Genomic DNA, 22,443 nt, shown 5'->3' with positions numbered 1-22,443 from the left:
CGGTGACCAGAACTGTACACAATATTCCAAATTTGGCCTTACCAATGCCTTGTACAATTTTAACATTACATCCCAACTTCTGTACTCAATGCTCTGATTTATAAAGGCCAGCGTTCCAAAAGCCTTCTTCACCACCCTATCTACATGAGACTCCACCTTCAGGGAACTATGCACTGTTATTCCTAGATCTCTCTGTTCCACTGCATTCCTCAATGCCCTACCATTTATCCTGTATGTTCTATTTGGATTATTCCTGCCAAAATGTAGAACCTCACACTTCTCAGCATTAAACTCCATCTGCCAACGTTCAGCCCATTCTTCTAACCGGCATAAATTTCCCTGCAAGCTTTGAAAACCCACCTCATTATCCACAACACCTCCTACCTTAGTATCATTGGCATTCTTACTAATCCAATTTACCACCCCATCATCCAGAACATTTATGTATATTACAAACAACAGTGGGCCCAAAACAGATCCCTGAGGCACCCAGCTAGTCACCGGCCTCCATCCTGATAAACAATTATCCACCACTACTCTCTGGCATCTCCCATCTAGCCACTGTTGAATCCATTTTATTACTCCAGCATTAATACCTAACGACTGAACCTTCCATGTGGAACTTTGTCAAAGGCCTTGCTGAAGTCCATATAGACTACATCCACTGCCTTACCCTCGTCAACATTCCTCGTAATTTCTTCAAAAAATTCAAAAAGGTTTGTCAAACATGACCTTCCACGCACAAATCCATGCTGGCTACTCCTAATCAGATTCCGTCTATCCAGATAATTATAAATACTATCTCTAAGAATACTTTCCATTAATTTACCCACCACTGATGTCAAACTGACAGGTCTATAATTGCTAGGCTTACTTCTAGAACCCTTTTTAAACAATGGAACCACATGAGCAATACGCCAATCCTCTGGCACAATCCCCGTTTCTAATGACATCTGAAAGATCTCCGTCAGAGCTCCTGCTATCTCTACACAAACTTCCCTCAAGGTCCTGGGGAATATCCTGTCAGGACCCGGAGATTTATCCACTTTTAAATTTCTTAAAAGCGCCAGTACTTCCACCTCTTTAATTGTCATAGGTTCCATAACTTCCTTACTTGTTTCCCACACTTTACACAATTCAATATCCTTCTCTTTAGTGAATACTGAAGAGAAGAAATCGTTCAAAATCTATCCCATCTCCCTCGGCTCCACACATAGCTGACCACTCTGATTCTCTAAGGGACCAATTTTATCCCTAAATGCTTACGAGATGGCTTTTTAGAGCAGCTTGTGCTTGAGCCTGCTCGGGGAAAGGCCGTCTTAGATTGGCTGTTCTGTAATAACCCAGATTTTATTAGGCAGTTTATTGTATTAATATTGTAATTTGAGAGAGAGAAGTATAGCTCACACTTATCAGTATCACAATGGAATAAAGGGAATTACAGAGGCATGAGAGAGGAGCTTGCCCAGGTGGATTGGAGGAGGATACTGGTGGGGATGACGGCAGAGCAGAGATGGCTGAAGTTTCTGGGAGTAGTTCACAAGGCGCAGGATAGATATGTCCCACAGAGGAAGTTGTCAAATGGCAGGGGTAGGCAACCATGGTTGACAAGCGAATTTTGGGACTGCATAAAAGCCAAGGAAAGGGCATATAAGGTAACAAAAGTGAGTGGGAAGTCGGACGATTGGGAAGCTTTTAAAATCCAACAAAAGGCAACTAAAAAAGCTATAAAAAGAGAAAAGATGAAATATGAAGGCAGACTAGACAATAATATAAAGCAGGATACCAAAGGTATTTTCAGATATATAAAGAGTAAAACGGAGGTGAGAGTTGATATTGAACCACTGGAAAATGATGCTAGTGAGGAAGTAATGGGAGATAAAGAAATGGCAGATGAACTTGATGGGTACTTTGCATCAGTTTTCACCATGGAAGACACTAGAAGTGTGTCTTCTCTCCAATTAGATAATACTCGCTGCCTCCTGCCTGTCAGCCATTCCGACATCCACGCCAGTATCTTTCCTTTAATGCCAAAGGATTTTATTTTGTTAAGCAGCCTCATGTGTGGCACCTCATCAAACGCCTTATGAAAATCCAAGTGAATGACACCCACTGCCTCTCCTTTGTCCATCCTGTTTGTTACTTCCTCGAAGGACTCTAACAGATTTGTCAGGCAAGATTTCCCTTTACAGAAATCATGCTGACTTTGACTTATTTTATCATAAGTCTCCAAGTACCCCAAAACCTCATCCTTATAAGAATCCAACACTTTTCCAGGCACTGAGGTTCGGCTAACTGACCTATAATTTCCTTTCTTTTCCCTCCCTCCCTTCTTCAAGAGTGGAGTGACTTTTCTAATCCTCCAGTCCTCCGGGACCATGCCAGAATCAAGAGATTCTTGAAAGCTCATTACTAATGCATCTGTTATCTCCTCACTAATGCATCCGTTATCTCCTCAGCGACCTCTCTCAGGACTCTGGGATGTCGTCCAGCTGACTTATCCACCTTAAGACCGCTGAGTTTGCCGAGCACGTTTTCCTTTGTAATTGCAATAATAGCCGTAATATTTCTCATAATTTTAAATACTTCTATAATGTCAGTCCTCAATCTCAGATTCCAAGGAATAAGGACCTAACCTGGCCAACCTCTCCCTATAACTCAGGCTGGCAACGTCCTTGTAAATATTTTCTGCAGTCTTTCCAGTTGAACCACGGCTTTAATTTAAGATGAATTAAATTAATAAACCTTAAGTAAAAGTTGCTTCACATGCAGCGTGAGGCTATATGAGTAAACAACTGCAATGTAATGTCCAAGTTCCTGTACTCAGTTCCCTGATTGATGAAAACCAACGTACTAAACACATTCTTCTCCACCCTCTCTACCTGGTGAGTACCTATATACTTCTATGCCTAGGTACCTTAGCTACCTAAGCCCATCACCCCTCTGTGGCAAGAAAGTATGTGCCGGCATTGGAGAGGGTCCAGAGGAGGTTCATAAGAATAATCTTGGTAACGATAGGCTTAACACAAGGAGCGTTCAATGGCTCTGGGCCTGTACTTGCTGAAGTTTAGAAGAATTGGGGGGAGACCTCATTGAAACCCATCAAACATTGAAAGACCTAGAGAGACGTGCAGTGCATGTTTCCAATATTGGGGAAGTCTAAGACCAGGAACTAAATTCCACAGCCTCGAAGTATAACAGGGTTCCCAACTTTTGTAATGCCATGGACCCCTACCATCAACTGAGTGGTCCTTAGACAAGTTGGGAACCCCTGGAATAGAACAGCACCCCTTCAGAAGGCAGATGAGGAGGAATTTCTTTAGCCAGTGGATGGTGAATCTGTGGAATTCATTGTCACAGACAGCTGTGGAGACCAAGTCTTTGGTTTTCTTTAAAGCAGAGGTTGATAGGTTCTTTACTAGAACATAGAATAGTACAGCACAGTACAGGCCCTTCGGCCCACAAAGTTATGCTGACCCTTAAACCCTGCCTCCCATATAACCCCTCACCTTAAATTCCTCTATATACCTGTCTAGTAGTCTCTTAAATTTTACTAGTGTATCTGCCTCCACCACTGACTCAGGCAGTGCATTCCACACACCAGCCACTCTCTGAGTGAAAAACCTTCCTCTAATTTCACCCCTGAACTGCCCACCCCTTACCTTAAAGCCATGTCCTCTTGTACTGAGCAGTGGTGTCCTGGGAAAGAGCCGCTGGCTGTCCACTCTACCTATTCCTCTTAATTAGACTCCTCTTACTAGTCAGGGCATCAAGGGTCATATGGAGAAGGCAGGAGAATGGAGATGAGAGAGAAAATAAATCAGACGTGACGGAATGGCAGACAAGACTCAAATGGGCTGAATGGCCTAATTCTGGTCCTATGTCTTATGGCTTAACAAAGCTGGAGGTTATACAGAAGCAGGCTCCTACCTCTCTCGATATCTTTGTACAGCTGGTCGATGAAGCCATCCAGCTCTTCCCGAAGCAGCGCAGGAAGCTCGAGGGCGTCACAACCGTGGACCCACTGACTCAGTGAACTGTCGGAACAAGAGCAGGAACAACCCACTCAGCAAACAAGTTCACCATTCAGCCCTTTGAGACAGTAACAGGAGCTTGTTGGCAGCAACAAACGGCTGTCCACACCTGTCATTTGTTTATTTATTTCAAATATAGTGCAGAACAGACCCTTTGAGCTGCATGGCCAGCAACACCGAATTTAACCTCAGCCTCGTCACAGGACAATTTACAATTAACCTACCGACCAGTATGTTTTTAGACTGTGGGAGGAGACCACAGCACCGGAGGTAGTAAGAGATTCTGCAGATGCTGGAAATCCAGAGCAACACACACAAAATGCTGGAGGAACTCAGCAGGTTAGGTGGCACTTAAGGAAATGAATACGGGGAGAATGGGGTTGAGACAAAAAATAAATCAATTTAAAATGGTGGAGCAGACTTGATGCAACAATGATCCTAATTCTGCTCCTATGTCTTATGGACTGGAGACCCTTGCCCTTGCGGTTCTGGTGAGTTTGAGAGATGGCTATCTCTGTCGTCCGGCTGGAATTCATCCACACTGACGACTGATGGCGTATTTTATTTGGGTGCTCAGCATCAGTATGGGGAATCATGGACAGGGGGTGTGTTCTGTGCAGGAGACAAGAAGGTAAGAAGGTCTGTGAGGGTGGGAAGAGGGGTGAGAGAAACTGTTGATATTGGCAGGAGTCAGTCAGCCTGGCCTGGAGCTGTACCAGGAACACAACTAAAAACAACTTACAACTTGCAATACTCATTGTTCATACAACGGAGAAACATTCCTTTCTGAGAAAGCCCGCTAGTATCTAAATTCCAGAAATCCCTCTTTTCTAGGATTTTAATCATTAAATTTGATTTTTGTGAGAGTGCAGCTCTGACATAAAGCACTTATTAGGTCCATAGTTCATTAAATGTGGCAGCACAGGTAGATAGGGTCGCAAAGCTTTTTGGCACATTGGCTATATCATAATTCGAATTATTGAGTACAGGGGATGCGATGTTATGGTTAAGTTGTACAAGACATTGGAGAGTTCTCATTTGGAGTACTGTGTGCAGTTTTGGTCACCTACCTACAGGAAAAACGTAAACAAGGTTGACAGAATACAGAGAAAATTTACAAGGATGTTGCCGGGTCTGGAGGACCTGAGTTACAAGGAAAGATTAAATAGGTTAGGGCTTCATTTCTCGGAACATAGAAAATTGTGTTGAGATTTGATAGAGGTGTACAAAATTATGAGGGATATAGATTGCATAAATGCAAGTAAGCCTTTTCCACTGAGATTGGGTGGAACTCCAACTAGAGGTCATGGGTTAGGGGTGAAAGGTGATAAGTTTAAGGGGAATACGAGGGGAAACTTCTTCACTCAGGGAGTCATGAGAGTGTGGAATGAGCTTTCAGCACAAGTGGTGCACGTGAGCTCGATTTCAAAGTTTAGGAGAAGTTTGCCTAGGTACACGGGTGGTAGGGGTATGGAGGGCTATGGACTCGGTGCAGGTCGATGGGAGTAGGCAGTTTAAATGGTTCGCCATGGAGTAGATGGGCTGAAGGACCTTTTTCTGTGCTGTATTTTTCTGAGTCTATGTCAGACAGTATTTACGGAAATGAATAAACAGTCAACATTTTGGGCCTAGACCCTTCTTCAGGACTAGAAAGGAAGGGGGAAGATGCCAGAATAAAAAGGTGGGGGGGGAGGGGAATGAGGATAACTAAAAGGTGATGGGTGAAGCCATGTTGATGGGAAAGGTAAAGGGCTGGAGAAGAAGGAATCTGATAGCAGAGTTGAGTGGACCATAGGAGAAACGGAAGGAAGGGCAACAGGGGAAGGTGAGGGGAATAAGTATGAGATCAGAGTTACTGAATCAGCAAGATACCACCTTGTCTGAGAGAAGCCAGTAGCTTGAAATAGAACACACACAAAATGCTGGAGAAACGCGGCAGGTCAAGCAGCATCAATGGAATTAAGTAAACAGCCGACGTTTTGGGTCAAGACCACCATTCCAATGAAGCTTTAAGTACTGGGAGGATGGAAGGGAGTATCACTGGGAGAAGGAAGCATGTGGAGAGAGTGCAGAAGAGCTACCTGGATCAATTGGTTGGTTTATTGCTGTCACAAGTAGTTGTAGAGCACCACAGCACATAAACAGGCCCTTCGGCCCATCTAGACCATGCTGAACTATTACTCTGCCTAGTCCCATCCACTTATAGCAAAGCCCTCCATACTCCTTCTCTTAAATGTTGGAATCAAACCTGATGTGTTATCCTGGTCTATGGTCTGTGTTAACAGCTGACCCCTAGTTCCCAATTCTCCAACAAGAGGAAGGATGAGGAGCTTCTGGGCTCTCCCCAACACCAGTGGTTACTGGGTCACAGCTCACCTGGTGCCAATCCCTTGTCCATTAGTTCCAACCAAAGCAAACAATGAGCGGAAACCATCCGGGGAAAACCACTGCAGGAGAGCGAGAGAGCTTGTGAGAGTGAGGCTCGCAGAGGGAGGGAGAAAGACATACAAAAGTTCAAAGTTAATTTATTATCAAAGTGCATATACGTTGAGTACTCATATTTGAAATGTGTGGGGCTGGAAATATTTTGGATTTGTTTTTGGAGGTTATGGGGAGGAGGAGGAGGAGCGGTGTGGGCAGAGAGAGCTTCGCGAAAGGGGGAGGTAAGGAATGAGGAGGAAAGGGAAGAAAAGCGGGGAGTGGGACTAAGGGAGGGTTTGAACGAGGTGAGGGGAGGACAGGAGAAGGGATGGGGTGGTAAAGCATGAAATCACGATGAAGAACATAGCTGGAGAGCGTCGTTTCTATCTGGATCCTCACTAACCCAGTTCAGTCTTCAGTTTAGCCCTCGGTCAGAGAGTTTACCTGGCTGATGCTGTCCTCGTATAGCGCATCGGTGAAGAGCTGCCGTAGCGTTTCCAACTGACCCTGGTCGAAAGCAGCAAGATATTAGAACACATGAGGGAGAATTTATTTTTATCAGAGATATATCACGGTATCAGACCCTCCCGGCCCAAAGAGACTGCACCACACAATTACACCCACATGACCAATTAACCCGTACATTTTTGGAATGGAATGTGGGAGGAAACTGGAGCATCCGGAGGAAATGGGGAAAACAGATCAGCTCCTTACAGACGGTGATGGGAACTGAACCCTGATCACCAATTTCTGTCACTATAAAGTGTTGCGATAACCACTACGTTACTGGGCCACTGCTCATTTAGACTTGACTGAGTTAAATTTCATCTGCCACCTTTTTGCTCACTTTCCTAGTTCATCTAGATTCTAGACAAAACTCGTCACCACCCACCTCACAAGAACCCTGTTGTCATCTTTACCTTTCCCACCCACCTGGTTCCACCTATCACCTTCCTGCAAATCCTCCTTTCTCTCCCCCCACTTTTTTAATCTGGTGTCTTCCCCCTTCCTTCCTAGTCCTGGAGGAGGATCTTAGCCTGAAGTGGTGACTGCCCCTTCATTTTCATGGACTCTGATGAGTTCCTGCAGCATTTCGTGTGTGTAATCTTGTCATCTGCACATTCACTAACCATGTCACCCACACCTTGCCCAAAGCATTAAAATAGATGAGAAACAGTGGACCCAGAATTGACCCCTAGGACCCACCTCTGGTCACAGGACTCTGATCTGAAAAACAATTCTCAACTACAGTTGTCCTGCTACAGGAAAACTGGCATTCAGCTGGAAAGAGCACAGAGGTTTATGAGAATGTGGCCAGAGGAGTTGAAGGAGTGAGTTATGGAGAGTGTCTGAGCTACAGTTCAGCAGAACAGGTTGGGGTGGGACCTTACAGAGGGAGGCACACTGATATGGTGAGTGTGCAGTCTTGTTCCCCAGGGCTAGGGAATTAAGAACTAGGATTATGGTGAGAGGGGAGAGATTTATTAGGAACCTGAGGGGTTATGTTTTCATCCTGAGGATGATTGATATATGGAAGGGAGTGATATATGCCTGGGGAAGTGGTTAGGCAGGAACATTAACAACATTTACAAGACACGTGGGCAGGTAGCTGGACAGGAAAGGTTTAGAGGTATTTGGGCCAAACAGAAGCAAATACGACTGTCTTAGATGCAAATCCTGGTCAGCATGCAGCAGCTTGGCTGAGGGGCCTGTATCTGCGCTGTATGACTCTAAATCCTGTTCATTAGAATCATTTCCAGTAACTTTCCCACCACTGTAGCTCCCTGGCTTGTCCATGCAGCCCATCTTAAATAAAGGCACAACAGCAGCCATCCTCCGCCTTCCGATAACTCACCTATGAATAACAAAGGTACAAGACTCTGCCACAACTCCAACTATCTCTTGTCTTTCTTCCAAGATCCTAGGACATGTCTAGTCAGGCTCACACCTTCAAATATATAAACCTCTTCATCCAGATTTCTCTCAAAGTTGCCACACAAGTTGTTAGGGTGGTTAAGAAGGCTTATGGAGTGTTGCCTTCATGAGTTGGGGGTCGGGGTGGGATTGAGTTCAAAAGGTAATGTTGCAATTCTATAAACCCTGGTTAGACCACTCTTGGAATACTGTACTGTGTTCATTTCTGGTCCCTCATTATAGGAAGGGAGTGGAAGCTTAAGAGATGGTAGAGAGGAGATTCACCAGGATGTTGCCTGGATTAGAGAGCATGTCTTATGAGGACAGGATTACTGAGCTAGGGCTTTTGTCTTGGGAGGATGAGAGGTGTCTTGATAGAGATGTACACAATGATAAGAGGAATAGATTGAGTGGGCAGCCAGAGACTTTTTCCCTAGGGTAGAAATGGCTAACGAGGGGGCAAAATTTTAAGGTGATTGGAGAAAAACATTTTGGGGGGTGGGGGTGGAGTGTCAGAGGCAAGTGTTTTTTTTAAAACACAGAGAGTGGTGAGTGTGTGGAACACACTGCCATGGTGGTGATAGAGGCAGATACATCAGGGACATTTAAGAAACACTCGTTGATATGGCCCAGGATATCAGCAATCCCTCCCCCGAATTCACTGGCTTCCATGTCCACCTCCACAGCAAATACAAAGAGTGGTGTTAATGTAGTGAATGTGGCAACAAAGGTGAAGCACACACCTTGAACTTGTCTCCAATCAGTTTATGAACTATCTCCTCCTCCTCATTGGCTGTTCGACTGCAGAACTGAGAGAAGAGCCTTATCCAGCGACTTTTGTCCTTTGCCTTTAGGGAGAAAGTGACATAGGTATATGTTGAGTTACACCTGCCCTGCTATCGCTCAACCACCAACCCCACCCCATGTCCCCATCCATAGTCAGAGTCATAGAAGAGGAACAGGAAATGGGCCTTTGGCCACTGGGTGCAGCTTCAGCCACGGCGTGATAAAGTAGGATTAGCACTAATGAAGCTAATCTTTAATCTTTTACATCATAAAAACAAGAGAATCTGCAGATACTGGAAATCCAGAGCTACACACACAAAATGCTGCAAGAACTCAACAGGTCAGGCAGCATCTATGGAGAAGAATAATCAGTCAATCGCTACAGGGCTGAGTCCTGTCGAAGGGTCTCGATCCAAAACATTGACTGTTTATTCCTCTCCACAGATGCTGCCTGACCTGCTGAGTTGCTCCTGCAGTTTCTGTGTGTTGCTCTTACAATCTTTTAAACCTCTTTCTAGAACGGTGAGCTTCTCTTTTAAATCTCCATTCTAGAATGGTCAGAAAGTTCTCTAAAATCTATTTGCACCATAATATCCCCGTAGCTGTAACACTACATTTTGAATTCTGTTTTCTTTACGGTAGTGCAGTAGTTAGCATAACGCTGTACAGCGCCAGTTCAATTCCTGTCACTGTCTGTAAGGAATTTGTACGTTCTCCCCATGACCACTTGGGTTTCCTCCCACATCCCAAAGGTTAGAAGGCTAATTTGTTCGTTTGTTATGTGCCATGTCGTATGACGTGGGTGATCCTGGTCTTACCATGACCATGATTATTCTTGGCAAATTTTTCTGCAGAAGTGGTTTACCATTGCCCTCTTCTGGGCAGTGACTTTACAAGATGGGTGACCTCAGCCATTATCAATACTCTGCAGAAATTGTCTGCCTGATGTCAGTGGTGGCATAACCAGGGCTTGTGATCTGCACCAGTTGCTCATACCATTCACCACCTGGCCCCATGGCTTCACGTGACCCTGGTCGGGGGGGAAGGTGGGGACGAGCTCCCACTGCTAAACAAATTCTCTCATGGCGTGCATCTCAAACAGTCTCTGACAACCCAGTCCAACTCCTGGCCTTCACGTGTGGCACAGTTCTTATGCCCGGCAGAGCTGTTCTCACTGACAGAAGGGGCAAAGGCAGACCACTGGCACCTTATAACCAGTTGCTCTGGGCAGATGGGGCTTGTTAACTACGGATCTAGGAGAGGGAAAACTCCGATTTCAAACCTCCGCTGCCTTGCGGCTATACCCGCTCACGGGAAAGGCTTTGGGAGTAAATCCTGAGGAAAAATCCGGAGTCGGAGTCCTGAAGGCGGCTGACTGCCGTACCCAGCACCGGCACGGCAACTCCTGCGATGCTGCAGGCACCAAACTGTACCGACCTCCGTCGTTCCTTTGGACCTGTCGTCAGCATGGGGGGGGGGGGGGGGGGGGTCCCACTGCACGGGCCATAGACAGATCTCCATATCAACTCTAATCTGGAGAAGCCACTTCTGGTGACTACCAGAGGCACAGTACCCATGGTCGACCACGACCGACGGAGGCCACACACACTTTAGTGTTGCATCTATACATAAAAAGTTAAATGAGTAAAGTCAGATGAGCTACCAGTCACCTACCACTTGGTGATTTTCCCCATGTTTGAATAACTTTGGTGGAAATAATTCACACCGCATATTGCACCGGACTGGAACCCACCAAATACAGCCTGTGCCCGAATCACCATCTCTGGTCCAAAGTCCAGGAGTCTCTATTTACCTGTTTCACTATGGCCACCATTCTGGCCAGTAGCATAATACTAGCCGTCTCTGGAGGGTAATGCATGCTCCTGAAACAGAGGGAGAATATTCACCATTAAACCTCACTCACTGACATGCAGATGTCGACTCAGTGGCCACTTTATTAGGTACAGGATTTGAACCCAGTGTGGTCTTCTGTTGCTGTTGCCCGTCCACTTTATGGTTTGAAACGTTGTGTGTTCAGAGAATCCCTTCTGCATATCAGTGTCGTAACGTGTGGCTACTGTCACCTTTCTATTGGCTCAAAAGAGTCTGGCCAGTCCCCTCTGACCTCCCTCATTAAAAAGGCGTTTTCACCCACAGCACTACCGCTGATTGGATTTGTTTTTGTTTTACTGCACCATTTTCTGTAAACTCTCGAGATTGTTGTGCATGAAAATCAACCCAGCCCATTGGCACCAACAGCTTCACTAGGAGTCTGAAGAGACTGAAAATCCCAGGAGATCAGCAGTTTCTGAGATACTCAAACCACCCCGTCTGGCACCAACAATCGTTCTACGGTCGAAGTCACTTACATCACATTTCTTCCTCAGTCTGATGTTTAGTCTGAACAACTAAACCTCTTGACCATGCCTGCATGTTTTCATGCGTTGAATTGCTGCCACATGATTGGCTGATTAGATACTTGCATTAATGAGGTGTACTAAATAAAGTGGCCACTGAACGTACACACACACACACACACAATCTCCTGAGAAGTGGGATCAGGAAACAAGAGCAACGGAACCCACTCAGAACACTGAGTAAGAGCCACTTGGAGCACTGTAGATGACACCTCCAGCTTCAGAAGGCCCATGGAGTGGTCGTTAGATGTTTCTGGACACCCCGTTTGTTTCTGAGCCATCCTGTGCATTAGGTTTGTCTTGTCGCTGATCACTCTAACAAACTTCTGCAGATGTACTGCTAAAACGAAGGATGTAATGCTGAAGCTTTATAAAGCATTGGTCAGACTGCAGTTGGAACATTGTGAGCAGTTTTGGGTCCCTCATCTAAGATGTGTTGACACTGGAGAGGGTCCAGAGGAGGTTCATGAGAATGATCCTGGGAATGAAAGGGTTGACATATGAGAAGCATTTGATGGCGCTGGGCCTGAACTTGCTGGAGTTTAGAAGAATGGGGTTGGGGGGGGGTGGGGGGGTGGAATCTCATGGAAACATATTGAAAATTGAAAGGCCTAGAAGGAGTAGACGTGGAGATGAAGAGATGATGTTTTCTATAGCGGGTGAGTTTAGGACCACAAAGTGTGGCCTCATAATACAGGGATGTCCATTTAGAACAGAGATGAGGAGGAATTTCTTCAGCCAGCAGGTAGTGAATATGTGGAATTTATTGCTATAGATGGCTGTAGCGGCCAAGTCATTGGACCATGTCTAAAACAGAGGTTGATAGGTTTGTAATAGGTAAAGCTGTAAGGGTTACAGGGAGAAGGGAGGAGAATGGGATTGAAAGGGAGAATAAATCAGTCATGATCAAATGGCAGCACAGACATGATGGGTTGAATGGCTTAATTCTGCTCCCTTGTCTTATGGTGTTATCCTGACTGATTGTATCATGATCTGGACCGGCAGTCTGAATAAACAGGAACGCAATAAGTTTCAGAGAGTAGTGCATCCACCATGGTCACATCCCTCCCCATCATCGGGTAGCATCATTAACACAAGAGTTTCTGCAGATGCTGGAAATCCAAAGCAACACACACAAAATGCCGGAGGAATTCAGCAGGTCAGGCAGCATCTATTGGTGGGAATAAACAGTTGACGTTTTGGGCCAAGACCCTGTATCAGGATTGGAAAGGAAGGGGGAAGAAGCCAGAATTAGAAGCTGGGTGGTGGAGGAAGGAGAGGAGGAGTACAAGCCGGCAAATTGAATCAGGATCAGACGTAAATTAGGTTTAACTTGTGAACACTGTCACTAACCTCCATCCTTCCTCTAGCTTGTTCAGAGGGTGCTGCGGGTCATCCTTCGAGGGACCAAGGCACAGAAGCTGATGATACTGCCGCAGTGCAGCCTGCTTACAGTCGGCACTACAGTAAAGTACCTGGGGAGCAAGATCAACAGCGAGTCAGCAATGAAACAGGACATCCCGCTCAGTGAGGCAGCCTGCATTCCTCCAGACAGCACCCCACCAAGAGAGCAACACACATACACACACAACGCTCGGGGGAGGTAGTTGGTCAGAGATACTGCCTGAGCAGCTGGGTTTCTCCAGCATTTTATGTAGTTGCTGCAGAATCTCTGGTGTTTGTGATTTAACAGAATAGGACTCTGTTTCTTAGAGTGTAGCTGACTGAGGGACAATCATATTGAAGGATACAATCACAAGGAGCAGAACTAGGGGGAATCCACTCAGTCTTTACCTAGAATTCGGGAATGAAGAATCAGATAGCATAAGGTTTCAGGAGAGAGAAAGATTTAATAGAAAATCATAACACAAGAGACTCTGCAGATGCTGGACATTCAGAGCAACACACACAAAATGCTGGGGGATCTCAGCAGGTCAGGCAGCGTCTATGGAGGGGAGTAAACAGTCAACTTTTCGGGCTGAGACAGTCTGAAACGTCAACTGTTTATTCCTCTCCACAGATGCTAAGCCCCTCTGCAGGAGGTGACTACAGAGACAGCTGATGCATTGACTGACATCTTCCAAACCTCAACAAGTTCTGCAAGACCATAAGATAGGGATCAGAATCATGCTATTTGGCTCATCAAGTCTGCTCCATTAGATCATATAGGACACTAGCGTAGAAGTAAGTTGTTTGGTCCATCAACTCTGCTCAGCTATTCCATCACCACTGATTTATTATCCCTCTCCACCCCATTCTCCTGACTTCTCCCCATAACCTTTGACACCCTAACTAAAATGAACCAGTATGATAATGTACAGTAATACATTTTGGTAAAAGGAAGAATTGTGTGGACCATTATCTAAATGGGAAGAAGTTCAAATATCAGAGGTGCAGAGGGAGTTAGGTGTCCTTGTACAAGACTCCCAGAAGGTTTATTTACAGGTTGAATCTGTGGTAAAGGATGCAAATGCAATGTTGGCATTTATTTCAAAAAGAGAATAGAAAATAGAATGGAGGTGTTCTGGGTAGTGTGGAGGGCTGTCAGAGGTTACAGTGGGACATTGATTGGATGCAAAACTGGGCTGAGAAGTGGCAGATGGAGTTCAACCCAGATAAATGTGAGGTGGTTCATTTTGGTTGGTCAAATATGATGGCAGAATATAGTATTAATGGTAAAACTCCAGGCAGTGTGGAGGATCAGAGGGATCTTGGGGTCCGAGTCCATAGGACGCTCAAAGCAGCTGTGCAGGTTGACTTAGTGGTTAAGAAGGCGTATGGTGTATTGGCCTTCGTCAATCGTAGAATTGAATTTAGGAGCCGAGAGATAATGTTGCAGCTATATAGGACCCTGGTCAGACCCCACTTGGAGTACTGTGCTCAGTTCTGGTCGCCTCACTGCAGGAAGGATGTGGAAACCATAGAAAGGGTGCAGAGGAGATTTACAAGGATGTTGTCTGAATTGGGGAGCATGCCTAATAGGTTGAGTGAACTCAGCCTTTTCTCCTTGGAGCAACGGAGGATGAGAGGTGACCTGATAGAGATGTATAAGATGATGAGAGGCATTGATCGTGTGGATAATCAGAGGCTTTTTCCCAGGGCTGAAATGGTTGCCACAAGAGGACACAGGTTTAAGGTGCTGGGGAGTAGGTACAGAGGAGATGTCAGGGGTAAGTTTATTACTCAGAGAGTGGTGAGTGCGTGGAATGGGCTGAAGGGGTTGACATATGAGGAGCATTTGGCAGCTTTGGGCCTGTACTCACTGGAATTTAGAAGAATGTTATGGGATCTCATTGAAATCTACTGAAAGTTGAAAGGACTAGATAGGGTGGATGTGGAGAGGATCCAGAATGAGCAGGCACAGCCCCAAAATTAAGGGGCGACCTTTTAGAACAGAGGTAAGGAGGAATTTTCTTAACCAGTGAGTAGTGACTCTATGGACTGTGGTGGATGCCACATTCATGGGTATATTTAAGGTGGATCATTTCCTGATCGGTCAGGGCATTAAATGATATGGCAAGAAGCCAGGTGTTTGGGGTTGAGTGGGATTCAGGATCAGCCATGATGGAATGATGGAGCAGACTCGATGGGCTGAATGGCTTAATTCTGCTATTATGTTTTATGGTCTTAACTTATCAACTTCCCCTTGAAATATATCCAATGATTTGGTCAATACAGCCGTCTGCGGCAATGAATTCCAGATTTAACCACCTCTGGCTGAAGAAAGTCCTTCTCATTTCTGTTCTATGGGAAAGATCCTCTCCACATCCACTCTATCCAGGCCTTTCAATATTCAATAGGTTTCAGTGAAATTCCCCCTCATTCTTCTACCTCTAGCAAGTACAGGCCCATTAAACGCTCCCCTTCATTCTCTTTCATTGCTGTGAACCTCCTCTGAATTCTCCACAACAGTTCTTACAGATCAGAGGGCAGCATACACATCTCTGCTACTTTGGAGAGATAGGACACAGGATAAAATAAACCAGCTGGCTGGACATCAAAAATATACAAATACAACAATCTATTAATACATACTAAATGGTTAAAAAAAAAGTACTTGGAAGTAGGATACACTGCTGAGTCTTATAAGATGATGGTCAGACTGCATGTGGAACACTGTGAGCAATTTTGGGTCTGTGTATAAGAACGGATATGCTGGCACTGGACAGAATCCAGAGAAGCTTCATGAGAATGATTACAGGAATGAAAGGGTTAACATATGAGCAGTGTTTGATGGCTCCGTGCCTGTACTTGCTAGGGTTCAGAAGGATGAGGGGGGGTGAAAGACCTAGAACGAGTGAACGTGGAGAGGATGTTTCCTATAGTGGATGAGTGAAGGACCAGAGGCCACAGCCTCAGACTAGAAGGACATGCCTTTAGAACAGAGAGGAGGAAGAATTCCTTTAGGCAGGGGGTGGTGAATTGCCACACATGGCTGTGGAGGTGAAGTTTTTGGGTTCATTTAAGACAGTGCTTAATATGCTCTTAATTGGTAAGGGGATTAATAGTCATGGGAAGTTGGGAGAATGGGGTTGACAAAAAGTCAGTCATAATTGAACGGTGAGGCAAACAGAAGGAGCCAAATGGCCCAATCCTGTTCCTTCATCTTACGGTGTTGGGCAGAGTCAACATAAACACGAAATGTTGTTCGACAAATCTGTTTCCTTCAGGTCGTAACTAGTGTAACGTACTAGACCAATTATATGACACAATGAGTATTTTACATAACAACCACCTCACAGTCAACATCAGTAACCAAGGAATTGATTGTGGACTTCAGGAAGGGGAAGTGAGGGAACACACACCAGTCCTCAGCGAGGGATCAACAGTGGAAAGGGTGAGCAGTTTCAAAATCCTGGATGTCAGAGGATCTACCCTTGGCTCAGCATATTAATCCAATCACAAAAACGGCACAACAGCAGCTATACTCTTGAGGCGTTTTGGGTTTTTTTTGTTTTTCGCACCATTCTCTGTAATGTCTCTAGACTATTGTGCATGAAAATCAACCCAGCCCTTCGGCACCAACAGATTCATTAGGAATTTGAGGAGATTTGGTATGTCACCAAAGACTCTAGGAAATTTCTACAGATGTATTCTGAAAATATTCTGACTGGTGGCTCCAAGACTCGGGATCAGAAAAAGCTTTAAAGGGCTATGGACAACCAGCATACCCTCCCCACCATCGAGGACACTTTCAAATTTCCAAGAAGCAGTGCTTCAGCAAAGTGGCATGCATCACCGAGTACCGTCACCATCCTCTTCTGATCACTACCATCAGTGAGGAGGCACAGGAGCCTAAAGACCCACACTCAATCATTCAGGAACACTACCACGTTACTCCTTTTGCACTCTTTAGTTTGGTAATTGTACGCTTATGCACTGCTGATGCTAAACAATACATTTCCTATCACATACACTCAGTGGCCACTTTATTAGACACACCCGTACACATGCTTATGAATGTAAACAACTCATCAGCTAATTCAGGCAGCAACTCAATGCATTAAAGCATGCAGACGTGGTCAAGAGGATCAGTTGTTCAGACCAAACATCAGAATGGGGAAGAAATGTGATCCAAGTGACTTTGACCGTGGAATAATTATTGGTGCCTGATGGGGTGGTTTGAGTGTCACAGAAACTGTTAATCTCCTGGGATTTTCACACACAATCGTCTCTGGAGTTTACAGAAAATGGTGCACTAATCAAAAACTATTTAGCGAGCATTAGCCCTGTGGGTGAAAACACCTTGTTAATGAGAGAGGTCAGAGGAGAATGGCCAGACTGGTTCAAGCCGACAGGAAGGTGACAGTAACTTAAATAACCATGTTTTATGACAATGGTGTGCTGAAGAGCATTTCTGAACACGCATGTCGAACCTTGAACTGGGCGGTGTACAACAAAAGACCACAAACATACACTCAGTAGCTACCTCATTATGTTCAGTGGCCACTGAGTACAAGTCCACAATAACAAACCCCAATTCAAGTTTGCAGATGATACGAAGAGTGGTGGAGGGGCAGGTAGTGTTGAGGAAACAGGTAGGATGCAGAAGGACAGACAGATTAGGAGAAGGGGCAAGAGAGTGGCAAATGAAATACAATGGAAAATGAATGGCCATGCACTTTGGTAGTAGAAATAAATGTGCATACTATTTTCTAAACGGGGAGAAAATCCAAAAATCTGCGATACAAAGGGACTTGTGGGTCCTCGTGCAGAACACCCTAAAGCTTAACTTGCAGGTTGAGTCGGTGGTGAGGAAGGCAAGTGTCATGTTAGCATTCATTTCAAGAGGTCTAGAATACAAGAGCAGGGATGTGATGCTGAGGCTTTATAAGGCACTGGTAAGGCCTCACCTTCAGTATGTGAACAGTTTTGGGTTCCTCATCCTAGAAAAGATGTACTGGCAATGGAGAGGGTCCAGAGGAGGTTCACAAGGATGATTCCAGGAATGAAAGGGTTATCATATGAGGAACATTTCATAACTCTGGGTCTGTACTCGCTAGAATTCAGAAGGATGGGTGGGGGTGGGGGGGGGGGTCTTATCAAAACCTTTTGAATGTTGAAAGGCCCAGACACAGTAGATGTGGAAAGGATGCTTCCCATGGTGGGGGAGTCTAGACAATATGGCACAACCTCAGGATAGAGTGGCGCTCTTTCAAAACAGAGATTCGGATCAATTTCTTTAGCCAGAGTGGTGAATTTGTTGCCACATGCAGCTGTGGAGGCCAAGTCATTGGGTGTGTTTAAGGGAGAGATTGATAGGTTCTTGATTAGACATGGCATCGAAGGTTACGGGGAGAAGGCCAAGAAGGCCTTCGACAAGATGCCGCACATAAGGCTGCTGAGCAAGATAAGAGCCCATGGAATTACAGGGAAGTTACTGGCATGGGTGGAACATTGGCTGGTCGGCAGAAAACAGAGAGTGGGAATAAAGGGATCCTATTCTGGCTGGCTGACAGTTACCAGTGGAGTTCCACAGAGGTCGGTGTTGGGACCTCTGCTTTTTATGGTGTATGTCAATGATTTGACTACGGGATTAATGGATTTGTGGCTAAATTTGCCGATGATACAAAGATAGGTGAAGGAGCGGGTGATGTTGAAGAAACAGAGAGACTTTGATAGTTTAAGCAAATGAGCAAAGAAATGGCAAATGAAATACAATGTTGGAAAGTGTATGGTCATGCACTTTGGTGGAAGAAATAAACGGGTAGACTATTATTTGGATGGGGAGAGAATTCAAAATGCAGAGATGCAAAGGGACTTGAGAGTCCTTGTGCAGGATGTCCTAAAGGTTAACCTCCAGGTTGAGTCGGTTGTGAAGAAGGTGAATGCAATGTTGGCATTCATTCCTAGAGGTACAGAATATAAGTGCAGGGATGTGATGTTGAGGCTCTATAAGGCACTCATGAGACCATACTTGGACTACTGTGTGCAGTTTTGGGCTGCTTATTTTATAAAGGATATACTGACGTTGGAGAGGGTTCAGAGAAGATGCACAAGAATGATTCCAGGAATGAATGGGTTACCGTACGAGGAACATCTGGCAGCTCTTGGGCTGTACTCCCTGGAGTTAAGGAGAATGAGGGGGGATCTCATAGAAACATTCCGAATGTTAAAAGGCCTGAACAGATTAGATATGGCAAAGTTATTTCCCATGGTAGGGGATTCTAGGACAAGAGGGCACGACTTCAGGATCAAAGGACGTCCTTTCAGAACTGAGATGCAGAGAAATTACTTTAGTCAGAGGGTGGTAAATCTGTAAAATTTGTTGCCATGAGTGGCTGTGGAGGCCAAGTCATTGGGCGCATTTAAGGCAGAGATTGATAGGTTCTTGATTAGCCAGGGCATCAAAGGGTATGGGGTGAAAGCAGGGGAGTGGGGATGACTGGAAGAATTGGATCAGCCCATGATTGATTGGCAGAGCAGACTTGATGGGTTAGATGGCCTACTTCTGCTCCTATATCTTATGGTTCTGCTTCTGAGCCTTACCAGGCACATGGGACAAGTGTCAAAGAGCTCCTTCTGGACGGTGCACTGCTCTGGGTGGGGAAGAATCAGGCTGGGATTTCCTGACAGTCTTCGACTGTTCTCCTCGGCCGTCTCCAGAGACCTCATACAGTGATCACAGGCTGCAGAGAAATTCAAACAGATGAAGATGTAGTGAAGCTCCCTTCACACTGTCCCATCACACACTCCCGGGGTCAGACACAGAGTGAAGCTCCCTCTACACTGTCCCATCACACATTCCCAGGGTCAGACACAGAGTGAAGCTCCCTCTACACTGTCCCATCACACACTCCCAGGATCAGATACAGAGTGAAGCTCACTCTACACTATCCCATCACACACACCCAGGGTCAGACAGAGTGAAGCTCTCTCCACACTGTCCCATCACACACTCCCAGGGTCAGACACAGAGTGAAGCTCCCTCCACACTGTCCCATCACACACTCCCGGGGTCAGACACAGAGTGAAGCTCCCTCCACACTGTCCCATCACACACTCCCGGGGTCAGACACAGAGTGAAGCTCTCTCCACACTGTCCCATCACACACTCCCAGGGTCAGAAACAGAGTGAAGCTCCCTCTACACTGTCCCATCACACACTCCCAGGGTCAGACACAGAGTGAAGCTCTCTCCACAAATCAAGGATTATACTCGGGCAGCCTGTAAGTAGTTGCCATGCTTTTGGCAATAACATTGCATTTGCAAAATTTACTAACCCTAACCCATTCGTCTTAGGAACGTAGGAGGAAATTCACACGTTTATGGGGAAAAGCCCTTACTGACAGTGGTGGGAATTGAACCCTCGTCATTTCTACGCGACTATAATGCCCAAGATTGTCAGCTCAAGAGACAACCAAGGTATCAACCAGTCCAGACTTGTTTCCTTACCTTTGTATTTGTACAAGGCATTCCAGAGAAACTGGGCGGAAACCAAGGGCTGCTCCACAAAGATTGTCTCCCCTTTCCTGATAACCTTAGTGGCAAAGAGTCCCTTTCCCTTAGACACAAGAGAGTGCAAAAATGGATCAGTCTTATCAAAAACATAAACTGAGCACCTGTAAAAGCCTGATCAACATGCCCAGTAGACCCCTGATGCACAACAATGCAGGTTAAATGTGTGGAACTAGTACAGTCAGTAACACAATGAACACTGCTAGGATGCTTTACATCATGCACCTCAATTACATTAAATTCAGCATATTTTTTCTTTGAGTAATTTGTCAAAGATGCCCCCCATTCACAACTTTCTCCATTTACTTTCCCAGCCACATACACTCCTCAGTTTTCATTCTCCACATACATTCCCGTGTTTCCCTGACTTTATCTGTAACCACCAGCTGTCTCTTCTCATCTACAGCACCCCCACCTTTCCTGACACCCCATTCTCTTTCTCACCTTTGACCCACCCAAATACATGCTAACACTCACCCCTGACCCTATCTTCCTCCTCCTGACCCCTTCCCTCTCCCATCTGACTTTCTTCCTTCTCCCTCTCCTCCTTTAACCAGTCCTTCCACACCTCTCTCTCTCCCTTTGACTACTCACCCTTTCACTCTGTAATATCTCTGAATGCCCACTCTTCTCCTTGAATCACTACTTGTCTTTTTAACCTCACTGCCCTTCTTCCCCAGAAACCACTGACTTCCCCCGCATTCCTCCTCCTCTTTCAGCCCCTTTCTCCTACCTCCTCCACCACTTCCCCGAAACCACAACTTCCCTCCTGGTTCCACAAACGCCCAGTCTCCCCAAGACCCCCTACTCTCATCCCCCACCCTCTCTCCCCCATCTCTACATTCACCTTCATTTCCACTTAACCACCCCGTCACCTAACTCTTTCCTCTCTCCCAATCTCGCCTCACTTTTTCCTGTCTCCGCCCATTGACCTCGACTAAAACGTTTTTCTCCCCTCTCCTCTTCCCCACTAAAATTCTCCCACCCTTTCCCATCTCTCTGGATCCCTCCTCCCAATCACTTTACCTCACCCCCTCCCCTCCTCCTTCACCCCAACAACTTTACCCAGCCCCCGACTCCTCACCGTCCCTCTCTTCGTCTCCATGACCCCTCGCCTACCTTCCCTTCCTCCCTCCCCCGACTCCTCACCGTCCCTCTCTTCGTCTCCATGACCCCTCGCCTACCTTCCCTTCCTCCCTCCCCCGACTCCTCACCGTCCCTCTCTTCGTCTCCATGACCCCTCGCCTACCTTCCCTTCCTCCCTCCCCCGACTCCTCACCGTCCCTCTCTTCCGTCTCCAAGACCCCTCGCCTACCCTCCCTCCCCCGACTCCTCACCGTCCCTCTCTTCCGTCTCCAAGACCCCTCGCCTACCCTCCCTCCCCCGACTCCTCACCTTCGCCCCCACCTCCCGAACCTCCAGCCGGGACTCCGCCGCTTTGGGATCGGTGCACAACGAGAACACCTCGCTCATGGGAGCCGCCATCTTTCTCTCCTCTCCACTCCGACCCCTGACCCCTGCCCGTCGTGGCCAATCAGCGCGCAGCCACGTGACAAGGACTCAGCGCCACAGTGTCACCTGCTCGATCTGGCAGCCTCCTGCACTGTTTAGGTGCTGTCATAATTATTACTTCGGATTCTGCATAGATTGTTTTTGGTGGTGGTTTATTTTGAGGTGGAGTGTTTGCTGCTAGTGTACGATCGGGCAGAGTAGCACAAGGGAGGCGTGGAGAGGCGTGAAGAACATCACTGGCTTCAGTCGGCCTTGCTGCAGAGCCTGGAAATGCTGCCCTGAATGGGCTAATGAGTTAAACCAATTCTTTAATAGGTTTGACAATTGCCCTCCTTTTCATACCCCCTCAGCACACCAATCCAGGTGCCCAGGCACCCAATGGCCCCTCCCTCTACCCCTCC

General features: G+C 46.2%; 1 protein-coding gene across 2 annotated transcripts in view; it reads right to left on the bottom strand.

Moving 5' to 3' along the window:
• Positions 1 to 22,042, bottom strand: part of smyd5 (SMYD family member 5) — a 31,651-nt gene extending 9,609 nt beyond the window's left edge. The window contains exons 1-9 of one of the 2 annotated variants that reach the window (XM_059965846.1): positions 21,926 to 22,042; positions 20,468 to 20,576; positions 19,562 to 19,701; positions 12,926 to 13,047; positions 10,969 to 11,038; positions 9,113 to 9,217; positions 6,900 to 6,962; positions 6,411 to 6,481; positions 3,931 to 4,037 (exon numbers count right to left, since the gene is read on the bottom strand). In XM_059965846.1, the coding sequence (XP_059821829.1) occupies positions 3,931 to 4,037; positions 6,411 to 6,481; positions 6,900 to 6,962; positions 9,113 to 9,217; positions 10,969 to 11,038; positions 12,926 to 13,047; positions 19,562 to 19,701; positions 20,468 to 20,576; positions 21,926 to 22,015 (877 nt within the window). In that variant the 5' untranslated portion in view covers positions 22,016 to 22,042. The remainder of the gene's footprint in view (positions 1 to 3,930; positions 4,038 to 6,410; positions 6,482 to 6,899; positions 6,963 to 9,112; positions 9,218 to 10,968; positions 11,039 to 12,925; positions 13,048 to 19,561; positions 19,702 to 20,467; positions 20,577 to 21,925) is intronic. The other variant, XM_059965847.1, reaches the window with a different exon arrangement.
• Between the last annotated feature and the right edge of the window lie 401 nt (positions 22,043 to 22,443).

This window comes from Hypanus sabinus, chromosome 3 (assembly GCF_030144855.1).
Source record: "Hypanus sabinus isolate sHypSab1 chromosome 3, sHypSab1.hap1, whole genome shotgun sequence".
NCBI classification, from domain to species: domain Eukaryota; kingdom Metazoa; phylum Chordata; class Chondrichthyes; order Myliobatiformes; family Dasyatidae; genus Hypanus; species Hypanus sabinus.
Note: the sequence above shows the minus strand (reverse complement) of the source record. Positions and strands in the feature narration are given on the sequence as shown.